The 14,040-nt window shown below is 31.7% G+C and overlaps 1 protein-coding gene across 3 annotated transcripts in view; it reads left to right on the top strand.

The window, feature by feature from the left end:
- LOC132720662 (serine/threonine-protein kinase tousled-like 2) overlaps positions 1-10,512 on the top strand; it is a 32,115-nt gene extending 21,603 nt beyond the window's left edge. For all 3 annotated transcript variants that reach the window (XM_060704834.1, XM_060704836.1, XM_060704835.1), the window contains exons 15-22: positions 1,799-1,890; positions 2,391-2,480; positions 3,117-3,319; positions 5,809-5,938; positions 6,356-6,467; positions 7,567-7,674; positions 8,511-8,620; positions 9,710-10,512. In XM_060704834.1, the coding sequence (XP_060560817.1) occupies positions 1,799-1,890; positions 2,391-2,480; positions 3,117-3,319; positions 5,809-5,938; positions 6,356-6,467; positions 7,567-7,674; positions 8,511-8,620; positions 9,710-9,842 (978 nt within the window). In that variant the 3' untranslated portion in view covers positions 9,843-10,512. The remainder of the gene's footprint in view (positions 1-1,798; positions 1,891-2,390; positions 2,481-3,116; positions 3,320-5,808; positions 5,939-6,355; positions 6,468-7,566; positions 7,675-8,510; positions 8,621-9,709) is intronic.
- Positions 10,513-14,040: the final 3,528 nt, after the last annotated feature.

Here is a 14,040-nt window from a genome sequence, read left to right as displayed (position 1 = left end):
TATGTCATGAGAAAATACAGGTCAAGTTCGAATTTGGTCATTGTTCGATGATTTTTGGCACAGTTATGCCCCTTTTACTGTGAAAATAATATGAAATTTTCAGTTTCCGTTCATTATCTCCCCAACGGTACAACACATTCAACTCAAATTTGACATATAGATATGTCATGAGAAAATACAGGTAAAGTTCGAATTTGGATAATGGTTCGATGATTTTTGGCAGAGTTATGCCACTTTTACTTTGAAAATAATATGAAATTTTCAGTTTCCGTTCATTATCTCCCCAACAGTACAACACATTCAACTCAAATTTGACATATGGATAAATTATGTCATGAGAAAATACAGGTCAAGTTTGAATTTGGTCATGGTTCGATGATTTTTGGCAGAGTTATGCTCCTTTTACTTTGAAAATAATATGAAATTTTCAGTTTCTGTTTATTATCTCCCCAACAGTACAACACATTCAACTCAAATTTGACATATGGATATGTCAAAGGAATGGGCAGGTCAAGTTGGAATTTGGTCTGGGTTCAATGATTTTTGGCAGAGTAATGCCCCTTTCACTTTGAAAATAATATGAAATTTACAGTTTCTGTTCATTATCTACCCAACAGTGTTACATATTCAACTCAAATTTGACATATGGATTGGGCAGGTCAAGTTGGAAATTGGTCATGGTTCGATGATTTTTTGGCAGAGTTATGTCCCTTTCACTTTGAAAATAATATAGATACATCTTAGGAATAAGCAGTTTAAGTTTGAATTTGGTCGTGGTTCAATGATTTTGGACAGACTTATCTTTCTTGAATATTGGAAAAATTTTGAACTTTCAGTTTCAGCACTCATACTTTTGTGGAAATGTATGTAGCCATTATTTTGGCTACACATATGAAATATGCTATTTTCAAAAGGTTAAGACTGAATAATTTCAGTGCCTTGAACATTGTATGAAAATGGTTTGTGTTAACATTGAACAGTTTTAAGGGCTTTGAACTTAAAATAATAATTTGTGCAAACAAATTTGGAACTAAATATTATAACATCTGAAATTTTGGCTGCATGCGGGGGCATCCGTGGCATGATGACACATTTCTAGTTTTTTCATAATGAAATCTAGCATAATGAAATCTAGCATGGAGGAAGGAAGTCTAGTACTGGTGTAACTCTCAAGGAACGATGGTTAGGAAACTACCACCTATATGACTGAAATACTGTTAGATAAGGAGTAAAATGAAACAAACAAAATCATAATGAAATCAAGCTTGTAGTAACAGGAAAGTAGGAGTAGCAAAAAATTCTGAATATTGAAAATTTTGATTACTGAAGAAGAGAGTTTGTAGTAGATTCTTGTAGCCCTTGTATAACTAATGAAGTGACTAAAAATATCATGTATGATATTCCACCTTGTTGTTATAGACTTCTTTCTTGCATTTCTTGTTAAATTGTGAAATTTTTATTTGTGAGTCATTTTTGTAAAACGAAAGCTTTTGTTATAACATATGCATTGAAATGATTTTGTTACATGACAGATAACTGACAAAATCTTAAATTCTATAATATTTTTATGAAACAAACTCACAGTAGATGTGATTAATAATGGTGCATAATTTTTACATGTTTTGCCAGCTAAATCATGGACAATGGGAGCTGAAATTAGGACCTTGTAAATTCATTTTACAAGTTAATTTCTCATTTTGTGAGTTCACTAGAAACCTTGCCAAAAATTTGCTTGTGGAGAAAAAAATGTGAAATTTCTAACCTGGCTATTATAGAAACTGTTCTATTTGTTTAACAGGGCTTTGATCTAAAAGAGCAAAGATATGTAGCGTGTAAAATACATCAGTTGAATAGAGAGTGGAAGGATGACAAGAAAGCTAATTATATAAAGTAAGATCTTGATTAATTACGGCATCAGTTTTTTATAGACCTTTACCTTAAAATCCTCATGATTTAAAAATAGAAATTTTCAAAATTTGGAAGTCAGACACTGCAAAATGTTTGACATTGGAAGTCACATTATATAAGTAAAGAATGAAAAGCATAATATTTTGTAAGTCACAAGGTAAATGACTCTCAAATTTCCACTAATGGAACCTGGTTTTTACCTGTAATCCTCAGTGATTTAAAGACTTTGATCTTAACCTGGAATTCCGAGTGTTTTGAAGGCCTTTATTTTAATGGTTAACCTGAGAAAACCTGTATGATTTATAAACTTAACTTTCAATCATTTGAAGACTGCAATAAAATCTGTAATATTTTATTTGAATATGATCTACAAGGTTTTAGAGGTAATGATGTCATAAGCCACATTTCAACAAGTTTATGTTTAAAAGTTCAGATGCACACATACGTTATCTTGTATGTAATTGTTACTGTTTACTTTGTAGGCATGCATTACGGGAATATAAGATACACAAAAGCTTAGATCATCCGAGAATAGTGAGGCTGTATGATGTGTTTGAAATAGATAATAATTCGTAAGTAATTCTATATTTATGACATATTTTTTCCTAAGGTATTTAAAAATACACTTATTGTTAATGAATAAAAACTTCTGGTAGAAGACTGTGGTTGAGTGCTTAGTGCCATTGACTTCAAACCACTTGCCACTCACTGCTATTAGTTTGAATCCCGCAAGGGACTTTGGATTGTTGTATGTGAGGAAGCGATCCAGCTTTCTAAAAAAATGTCAGTTGTTCTACTCATGTGCCTGAAATAATGCATAGAGAGGAATCTGAGGTCTGCCTCCACCAGTAAAGTTTAAGGTCACAGTGTTGGTGCGATAAAAAAACCCAGTCAAAACCATAAAAAACATTTGAGATGTAATGTGACACCCATTTAAAGGACTTGTCATTGTCCTTAAGGAAGTGATTTAAACTTCATAAAAAATTGAAACAACAAGGTGCATGGCACAAGCATTGAGTACAATAGTCTATGATTTAAATTAATTAGTTAAAGGGCATTAAGCTATATCTATTTCAACATTTTTATAAAATTTATGAAAGATAAAAAATATTACTTGTATAATTTAATTGATGATTCTGAGAACAATTGTTAACTGAAAATATTTTGCTTTGAAAATTAAATCAGTTTTCATTTTTTCCCTTTTACAGATTTTGTACAGTTTTAGAATTTTGTGAAGGCAATGACCTGGACTTTTACTTGAAGCAGAACAAGTGTATTCCGGAGAAAGAGGCGCGCTCGATAATCTGTCAGACAGTGAGCGCCCTCAAGTATCTCAATGAAATCAAGCCACCTGTGATTCATTATGACCTGAAACCTGGAAATCTTCTTTTGGGACATCCAGCCACTAATGGTTGGCATATATTTCATTTATTTGTGATAATAGTGTTGTTGTGGATAAGTTTTTAAATGCCCTGGCATGAGGATAATTGTTGATGCCCTGGCATGAGGATAAATTTTTCATGCCCTGGCATTGATACGTAAATCGTTCGGATTATTATCTCTATAGTGTTGTTGAGGATAGTTTTTCATCTTTCATGCCCTAGCAAGAGGATAATTGTTGATGCCCTGGTATGAGGATAAATTTTTCATGACCTGGCATTGATATTTAAATCATTGGGAATATTACCTGTACAGTTGTTGAGGATAATTCTTCATGCCCTGGCATGAGGATAATTTTTCAAAACTGTATGATTTTAAATTTTTTCTTTGGGGAAGCCGCCCTTAAATAGTCCCAGCTTATTAACTACACTGAGATTTATAAAAAAGATTAAAATTATTTTTTATAAGTTCCAAAAAATAACAGGTATGTATTAAACTTTTATAAATACATTTGAAAGGGAAACCCCCAACAAGAACCGTAAATCTTTGAAATAGTACTTTTGTTTTAAAAAAAAATTGAGTATTCTATTTGATATGGCCCAGCAAATAAATTCAGCCATGTCATAAGAAAGAAATCAGTCATTTGTTCTAGTTTGACAGTATTTTACTTGCAAACTTGTTATTTTTGGAACTTGTTAAAAATAATTTTGATAAATATTTTTCTCCTCGAATCAACATCCAGTGACATCACGAAATGGAGTCGGCGACAAACTCAGATTGTGGAAAATAATCAGAAAATGTTGAATTATTCCTACATAGCTATGCGATTAAAAAAGTTATCGGTGGTATTTGATGCATTAATGTATTGTTTATCGAAATGGACCGATAGATTATTTTGATCGGTTGATTTGTTCGGCGTAAATTATGTTGGGGTGGGGAAAAGGCGTTTCATTCCTTTGGTTTATTTATACTGTATAGGGGGTATATTTTGGATATTATCATTAACAGATTAATGTTGATAGAATTTCAAGTTCCTGTGGTATAATACATTATCTTTTCCAAGAATTTATTTTGCATGTATAACTGTTAGACACATATCTAGGTTATATTTGATCTTGTACATTGAGTCTAATGGTCATTTGTCTCTCACTGCTGATTCTGAAATCATGTTGGATTAGTGTTCAGTCACTTGCAGAGAAACCGTTTATTTCTGATTAGTTTGTTATCCAGGAAGGCCAGTTGGGTGGACCGACCACCTGAATATGCCCAAAAATGATGTAACAAACAGGCAGACAATGTTAATTTATTTTCATTGATGATTATGATATATTTTAGCACTGACGTTTTCTTATGTTTTCATAATGGTAACCATTGCTATTGATCCTTTTTATGACTAAGAATTTGATTTATGAACCTAATCACCTTAACTGTTATTTATTCAAATTATATAATTGCACCAGAATACGTCAAATATAGAAAGAGTAAAGTGAATTTGGTGCCAAAAAATGTTAAGTCTTTAGAAACAAGTAGTATTATGTTGTCTTGCCAGATTGTATGGGATTAGAGGCTAACCTTGCTATCCGGTATATAGTTGGCAAAGGCAAGTCTATACTGCCTTGAGCATTTAAAGAATTAAAAGAGACTCCACTGAGGCTTTGTGCTAAGACAGAACTGGAAATATTTATTCCTAGATTTGTGTACTGGGCCAATAATTTGTCTCGAAAAAATTCTGATCATTCACCCAATTAGTTTTCTCTAGAATAAGTAGTTTAATTGTGCAAAAATTTTAAAAATTGAAAAACTTGTACTGTAATTAGGCAGAAAATTTTAATTTTCAGTTTAATACAATGATAGTATAAGTATTATTTTTGGCTTATTTTTCTGTTTTTGTTCCCCAATTTTATGTCTTAAAGTTTTTAGACCTCAGTGGAGCTCTTTTAAGGCATACAATTAGTTTTGATAATGGCTCATTGTTTTTTTCTGATATAGAATTTAAGAGCATATGAAAGTTTATATTATACAGGTTATGTGTATATTAAGTTAGATATGCTGTTTATTTCATGTGAGAGGTACATTACATTGATGTGATAAGATATTGTCTAAAAAAATGTTTAGAAAGCTCTATTTCCAGGGCTTGTCAGGGTTCTATGTTTTTTAATTCTTTAAAGACACTTAAATAAGTTTTAAAACCAAGCATAGAAGCTGACCACTGAAATTTTCAATGCTTTGAAAATAATTTATTAAGAACTAAAGATTGATCAAATTTTTGGTTTACAAATGAAACTTTAATGCAAATACCATGATATTGTTTCAATAAGAATTCTGTACAAAACTAAGTTTATGTGAGGTCTAAGTAGCAGTGTCTGTTGAAGTTTCTGATTTTTTGTTCACCATTAGTACTGGCTATATAGGACTTAATTGAGTTTGCAATTTAAAACCTAACAAAACTGATGAAGAAAAAGTGTGGAAAATTTATCACAAAATTCAGTAATTAACAGAGATTTTTTTTTCTTTCTACAGCATCATTAATATCTACGTCAGTAAGTGGAGAGATCAAGATTACAGATTTTGGTCTCAGTAAGATCATGGATGACGAGTCGGCGACGCCGGATGGTATGGACCTTACGTCACAAGGAGCCGGAACCTACTGGTATGTGTATAAAATTTGTTCAAAGTCGGTCACTTTGCACCGGCAATATGTGTTTGGGATGTTTGAATTATTTGAAAGGATGCTGTCCGTTTATTTGCTTGAAGGTGGGGATATTTGCTAAGATAATTGATTGTGACTGAAATTACGCATAGTGGAACACCAAGAGTCTGCTTCTTAGCAAAGATAGAAAGTCCACATAATAACTGTAGTATCAGTATAAGTAGAAAATGGTGGTTGCGTTAAAAAATTTATGCATTTATAACGGATCACCAAGAATCTGCCACAAGCTGGAAAATCTACATAGTATTGGTGTAACTAAAAATAAATAAGAATAAAAAATGATGCATCATTCTGTAGAATTATTACATTTTGGTTGTTTTCGTTTGATTTATGATAGAATATTGTGTTTGTTTACAGGTACTTGCCGCCAGAATGTTTTATGGTAGGGAAAAACCCACCAAAAATCTCATCTAAAGTGGATGTATGGTCAGTAGGTGTGATATTCTATCAATGCTTGTATGGGAAAAAGGTAAGCTTGTGTTATCAACATGTAACTAAGCTCATATTCTGAGAACTAGATTATTATATACCTGTTGCTTTATAATGTGTCGTGGTGCATTGTGGAACAATTCATATTTAAATTTTTATCATATCTGTTTCGAAAAAAAAAGTAGAGCTATTATAATAGCTGCGTCATAGTTGTCGTCCTCATGCAAAAGCTTTAATGTCGCCCGTTACTCAAACATTTTAAAAGTTGTCAACCAAAAAAACTTGGAATACTTAATAATTAATCATGACCACTTGCAGTTGTTAGTTAAGGGGCATAATTCTGAAAGCAATATTTTTGGCGCTATGCCCCTTTTAAGTTTATATTTATTGGTTATCAATAGTCCTTGCATTAACTTCATATTGAATTATTGTTTGAAACTTGACATTGAATTATTGTTTGAAATATCACATTGAATTACCGTTTGAATCACATTGAATTACCGTTTGAATCACATTGAATTGTTATATGAAATATCACATTGAATTATTGTTTGAATCACATTGAATTATTGTTTGAAATAGGCAGCGTATCTTGTAGATAATAATACCAATTAATAACTTCGATAATTCAATCTTGTGTCAAAAATGTTTCCAGTATCCACTTTTAGTTTACTACATCTACAGGTGTTAAAGGCAAACAGTAAATAAAGAATGGCTTCAAAAAAAAAAAAAAAAAAAATTGTATTAAGTATTAAAGGGACTACTGAGGTTTTTTGACATGATGGGACTAAGAATATTTTTTCTAGATAAATGTACCATTTGATGTAGGTTTACACCACTAATCTTTGTGCAAAATTTCAGATCATTCGCGCACTTCGTTTTTTGAGATTAATTCTTCAAATTGTAAAAAAGGACCAAAAATGAAAAGCGTATAAACGCTTTTCATTTAAATCGGGCTAATAAAAGCATAAAAATATGATTTTCAATTTATTTCAAAGTATATTTCTTAACTATCTTTGCATATATTTCTGTTTAAAGTGCCCCAGCTCATTTATGTAAGAAATTCAAATGTTATGTTTTTAGGTTTTTAAACCTCAGTGGAATCCCTTTAAAGTTTATCCGTTTTGTTTTTGTTTCAGCCTTTTGGTCACAACCTGTCACAGGCAGCTATTTTAGAAGAGAATACAATATTGAATGCAAAGGAGGTAGAATTTCCATCCAAGCCTCCAGTCACTCCAGAGGCAAAGGTAGTGCATATTTTGTAAAAACCATATTGCTATTCTTGGATATGTTTTAGTTTATATAAACCCTAGCCATGCTATTAAGATGTCAGAAGTATGTGTAAAAATACCATATCTCATGTTTTGTAAAATTTGTAAAAAATTTGTTTATGTGTATTTTTGCATGGGCCATAGGCCTTGAAGCGAATTCAAATTTTTGTCATTGTCATTGCTTAATATATCTTAAATGGAGAAGTCTTTCAATCTGGAAAAACTATACTTTTTTTTTTTCTTTAAGGGAAAATTTTAAAGTATGTAAAGACTGAATCAAGAACAGTGCAGACCATGATCAGATGGCCCAGACATAAAGGCTGTCTGTGCTATCTTCTCTGATCTAGGTCTGAACTGGCCGCATTGAAATATTTAGTATTATTTTATTCTGCCAGAATGCAAAGGGTTAAAGGGCATGTAATCCAGTATACACATATTGAGGACATATACAGTAAATTATGACAAGTATTTGGTAATATTTCTAACCTGATTGAATTTCTATACTTACACAAGTTTGTATATAATTGGCTTGACCGGATTTGGAACAAGTCATGTGTTTTTGAAAGTGCAAAATGAAGAAGTTCAAATTTTTGCAGGGGGCAATTTAAGATATAGAAAAGAATAATTGAAAAAGTTTAACAATCAACCTGAAACAATGACACATGTTCATGTAATGTTAACAAAGTGACTATTTTTTAACTAACCTGAGCACAAAATAAGTGTATCAATTGTCTCTATTCAATGTCAAGTTTGTATATTAAAGCATTCTTCAAATCATTGCAAGTATGTTTATATGAATATTGTGTTTTCAGAACTTTATCCGTAAGTGTCTGCAGTACAAGAAGGAGATGAGACCAGACGTATTACAGTTGGCCACAGATGATTATCTTAAACCAGCTGCAATGAAGGCAAAGGGTGCAGGGTAGGTTTTGATGTGCATTTACGATAATGTATGAAAGATGAGCTAGGTTCTTGGCTTACTTTTGATAGGTTGTTGATCTTGGATAATTACCCAGGTGCTTGCTTGTGAATGAATTTGATTTTGGTATATTTTATTGTTCAGTGCTCTTGGAAAGTCACATTTTATCTCTAAAGTACTTGCTGTCAAAAATGGTCTGATGGTCTGTTAGACATTTGAAAATTTTTGTTTAATTGTATAGATTTTATGTTGTATTCTCTTCAAAGTTGTGAGATGTGTAATAAAAGAAGGAAGTACCTTGCGAATTCTCTAATTTTGCCTTAATTCACATTATGCAATCAGTTTATTTTTGCTGGGAAGTATAACGCAAATATACTGTATTTCATGTGTAACATAGTGTCTATTTTATTGAGCATTTGCTTAAAAAAAACAACTATGTATTGTATTAACATTTTGTATAAACACAGTTTAGGCTTAAGAATTCTTTGGAAAACATGAAAAATAACTTCATTTCATTAATGTTATTTTGTCAGAATCAAATAATCATATACACATGTATCATTGAAAGGCTGATAGGAGGATGCTCCTCGACCCCTATTATGCTAATGACAGGGAAAATAAATGGGGTTACCCCATATCTGGGCACCCGAAAAACAAACAAACAAAAAAACAACTGAAAGAAGTAGTGCTGAACATGCAATGGTAATAAGGTTGCAAAATGCTAACAAAACAGTTTTTTTGACTTCCATACAAAATACTTATTTACTATAATTACTACAATTACCAACAGACCAAAAGAAGCATAATATAGTTCATCTATATGGCAGATAATTTTCTTTTTTGGTAACTAACAAGATACCAAAAATAACAAGATTTTGAGAAATAAAAATGATAGCATTTCTGAGGCATAATGGGTCTTTAAACTCCTCAAAGGAAGAATGGAAGGGATATTGACCTGTCATTATGGTTTCATATATGCTTATATTTCTACTAACTAAGGTAAAATGAGGTTCCTGGGAATGTGCACGTTTTCATGATCATTTACTTGTTAACTTACTGTGAATAACTGATGATGTCTATCTGATTTTTCAGTCACATGAATGCAGACTACATGATGAACTCTTCGTCGTCAACTATTGCTGCTAGTGCCACGAACATCAGTGCATCCAGTTCAAACTTATCTTCACAGTCGCCTAGCTTTACCTTTGGTGACAAACTCACATAGTATTTACTACTCTAGTGTACAAATTTAATCCTGTGGTGTTTTTTTTCTAAGAAAAAACAAAAAAGAAAATTGATGTAAAATAACAAAAAAACTCGTTTTCCAACTTATGCGTATTATAAATCTGTGATTCATTATAAAAGTTGGACGAGACAGTGACGGGGGGACGTATTCGTCGGGTTATTGTGTTAAACAGTTTGCAGCTGTATCATACAGGAGTTGTGTGCTGCCGTTATTTGCCACACCGGATTGTCATTAATCTTTGTGGATGTACATATATATAAATATTGACGAGCAATACAAAGTGTGGTGATAGGTGATGAAATTATAGAACGAGTATGCAGCGATTTGGTGCAAGAAAAATAAGAATGAAGCAAGGAAAAAAAGGCGGGAAAAATTGGTTGTATGCAGTCTGAATGCAAGAGTTGTTGACTAAATCGGAAAAAAATCTTTTCGGCACATAGACGCTGATGATTGTTTTGAGAGAGTGAGTCTACGAGGACATGCAACGCACTACACACGCCCTCGCAAGTTACTACACTGATGACTGAAGGCGTTCGCTAAATATCACATTTAAAATGTTTCTAAATTATTGTATTTAAATATAAACTTTTGTTACTCATATTCCTCATTTATACTGCATGTCAAGGCACTCTTAACGGATGCTAACAGATTTTTTCTTTGCAATTTTTCTTTGCAGTTTTATTTTCAATGCAATATATATCTATAAAAACAGGAATTTTTCTTTGCAGTTTTATTTTCAATGCAACAAATATCTATAAAAACAGGACAAATGATTGAGTGAACAGTAATTGTTCATGTTTACAATAGATTATACGTATGTTTTTCAAAGAAAAACATCTTGATTCACTCCATGTAATTTTGCATAAAATGAACAAAAACAGTCAAAAATTTGGCTGAGGTCCTTGTGTGTGAAATAAACAGTATAAAATTCCTGTATATTTAATTTGTCTCTAAGACATTTTGAGTTATCGGCTGGTAATTTGGATTCCATGGTCATATCTTGACCAGTCATATCTTAATTAGTATGAAAGGTCAATATATTTATCGGTCATCTTTAATGTGATTGGTCAATATTTTACAGTTTATTTGCTGATAATTAAGATTACATAGTCATATTTGGATGATAGTACAGAAGGTTGATACATCATTGAAATAGGTATTCACTCCACTGTGATGTGATTGGTCAGAATTAAATAATAATACAACATGCTAAAATCTTGAATATTTGCAAAGTTGAAGGTTATTTATACATACATTTTGTAGATTATTGGTTATATGTAAGATGATCTGAATATAAAAAGGTTGTTACGTTCTAGGTTTGGTGGTCAGGAATTTAAACTTTTCATCCCTTTCTTATTTTTTTTTTGAAAGGACATAACTTTTAAACAACTAAAGAACTTAACACATGTCTTGTATCAGAAGCAGCTTCTGTTATAGTTTTGCTTATTTTTTCAAAAATGTACTTTGTTAAAAATATTTATACAAAGCATTCATACATATATTTTGGTTCTAATTACAAAACAGAATATGGTATCAGCAAAGTGAATTTTGTATTATTTTCTTTTGAAATAAAGTTGAGTGTTTTTTTCCCCTATTTCCTAATTTTAAGAACATATTTTAATACAATTTTCTAGAAAATGGAAAAATTGTTTTATACAATGAAGATCAGTTTATAAAATTTTAATCAAAGTTGAATCATATTTTGAATCAAATATTTTTCTTTCCAGGGGATAGGGCTTTTGATAATGATATCTTCCATTGTTTTTTGCCTGAACCCTCAAGATTAAAAGAAAAAAATTTGATGATGAAATATAGAGTAACAATTTTTCCAATATTACATAGAGTTATGATATTTATAGAATTACATATACAGTAAAAATTTTCCAATATGAAGTAATGATTTCTCTAAAAAGCTGCTGTTTAACACAGTAAAGGGGGTTCTTAAAAACCTAGCCACCATGTGAGTCTTGTCTGTGATTTAATATTGTGGTGCACGTCTATCAATATTGCATTTCTTCATGTTGATAAGTTTTTTTGTTTTTTTCTTCCTTTTTATTCTAAGTTCACAGTGTGCACATATCTTACTTGTTAATCAACATTGCATTTCTTCATGTCAATAAGTTGTTTATTCTTCCTTTTTAATCTCTTTAAGTTTACAGTCATACACCCAACATAAATAAATAAAAAAAAGATAATTTCAGAGCCGCATTATAGCTGTGACCCCTCCAGTTTTTCTGTGTAAGTGGAAAATTACGTGAAAATTAAAAAAAAAAATTGTAAAAATTGGAGTCTTGTGCAGATCACAGTAGCATTATAGAATGTAGTGCCCTTTCAAATAGAAATGCTGATTATGTATATGAATATATATCTTTCTCAAAACAGCAAGATTTATTTGGGATAAATTTTTTCATGACTTTATTATAAGTTGAATATTTAGTTTTTCACGATACTCGCTTTGAATATTTGATGTATGGCGGGTAGGTTTGTTTCATGATGTTCATTACAAATAATTGACCAAGTCGGAAGTGATTTCTTTGCACAGCATTAAGTTTGGCTAAATGTTGGGAGAGAGAGGTTATTAATGTTTGTCATTGACTGGTGAAATCATGTTGCAGCGTGATCTTGCCCCAATCATGTGTTAACTGTACCATATATTTCCGTCAACTACGTGTACTTCATAAATGGGAGTTGAAGAAGAAATAAATCTATATATATATGCATGTTGAATAACTGCAGTCTGCAGAATGTGATAATGCATCAAAATGTGCTGTTAAAATATTATTTTGGGTTTAAAGCATTTGTGATTTGCATTTCTCTACAGTTTGATTTCTGTCTTTGTTTGGAAGACCTATTTAACTCATCTAGAGGCATACCACTTTAATGTTTCTTTAAGAAACATACGGTTTTAACTAATGAAATATAAGGGGGCACAACTGTTACTCGCAAAGAACTGTAAATTGTTGTGAAGATTATCTTTCCTGTTTGAAGTAATTTTTGTGTTCTCTAAATCTATATTAAAAATTCTTGGATTTTGTTTTAACAACTTGAAGTGTTGTAAACAAGTATTTAAACAGGCATCTAAATAAATTTTCTTTAATTCAAGAACAAAGTTCACGGGCTTTCATTGAATATAGTGCTAAATTAGATAAGAATAAATTATTGTTACTCTTCATTTTTATAAACTTTATTCAGAGTCTTCTTGTTTTAATACCATGATTAATACTGGATGTTTATTGATAATTTAAAGACCTTTTTAGCTCACCTGTCACAAAGTGACAGGGTGAGCTTTTGTGATCGCTTTTCGTCCGGCGTCCGTCGTCCGTCTGTCGTCCGTCCGTAAACTTTTACTTTAAATGACATCTCCTCATAAACCACTAAGCCAATTTCATCCAAACTTCACAGGAATGTTCCTTTGGTGGTCACCTTTAAAAATTGTTCAAAGAATTTAATTCCATGCAGAACTCTGGTTGCCATGGCAACCGAAAGAAAAAACTTTAAATATCTTCTTTTAAAAAACCCTAAGAGCTAGAGCTTAGATATTTGGCATGAAACATCTTCTAGTGAGTATCTACCAAGTTTGTTCAAATAAAATCCCTGGGGTCAAAATTGGCCCCGCCCCAGGGGGTCATTGATTTTCCCTATATGCATATAGTAAAAACTTAAAAAATCTTCTTTTAAAGAACCCAAAGAGCTAGAGCCTAGATATTCAGCATGAAACATGTTCTAGTGAGTGTCTACCAAGTTTGTTCAAATAAAAGCCCTGGGGTCAAAATTGGCCCCGCCCCATGGGGTCATTGATTTTCCCTATATGCATATAGTAAAAACTTAAAAAATCTTCTTTTAAAGAACTCAAAGAGCTAGAGCTAAGATATTTAGCATGAAACATGTTCTAGTGGGTGTCTACCAAGTTTGTTCAAATAAAAGCCCTGGGGTCAAAATTGGCTCCGCCCCGGGGGTCATTGATTTTCCTTATATATGTATAGCAAAAACTTAAAAAATCTTCTTTGAAAAAAACCAAATAGCTAGAGTTTAGATATTAAGCATGAAACATGTTCTAGTGAGTGTCTACAAAGTTTGTTCAAATAAAAGCCCTGGGGTCAAAATTGGCCCCGCCCCATGGGGTCATTGATTTTCCCTATATGCATATAGTAAAAACTTAAAAAATCTTCTTTTAAAG

This window comes from Ruditapes philippinarum, unplaced genomic scaffold (genome assembly GCF_026571515.1).
Source record: "Ruditapes philippinarum isolate M1 unplaced genomic scaffold, ASM2657151v2 ctg1099_1_1_1_1, whole genome shotgun sequence".
Classification (NCBI taxonomy): Eukaryota; Metazoa; Mollusca; class Bivalvia; order Venerida; family Veneridae; genus Ruditapes; species Ruditapes philippinarum.
The sequence above is the reverse complement of the archived record's forward strand: the minus strand, read 5'-3'. Positions and strand labels throughout refer to the sequence as shown.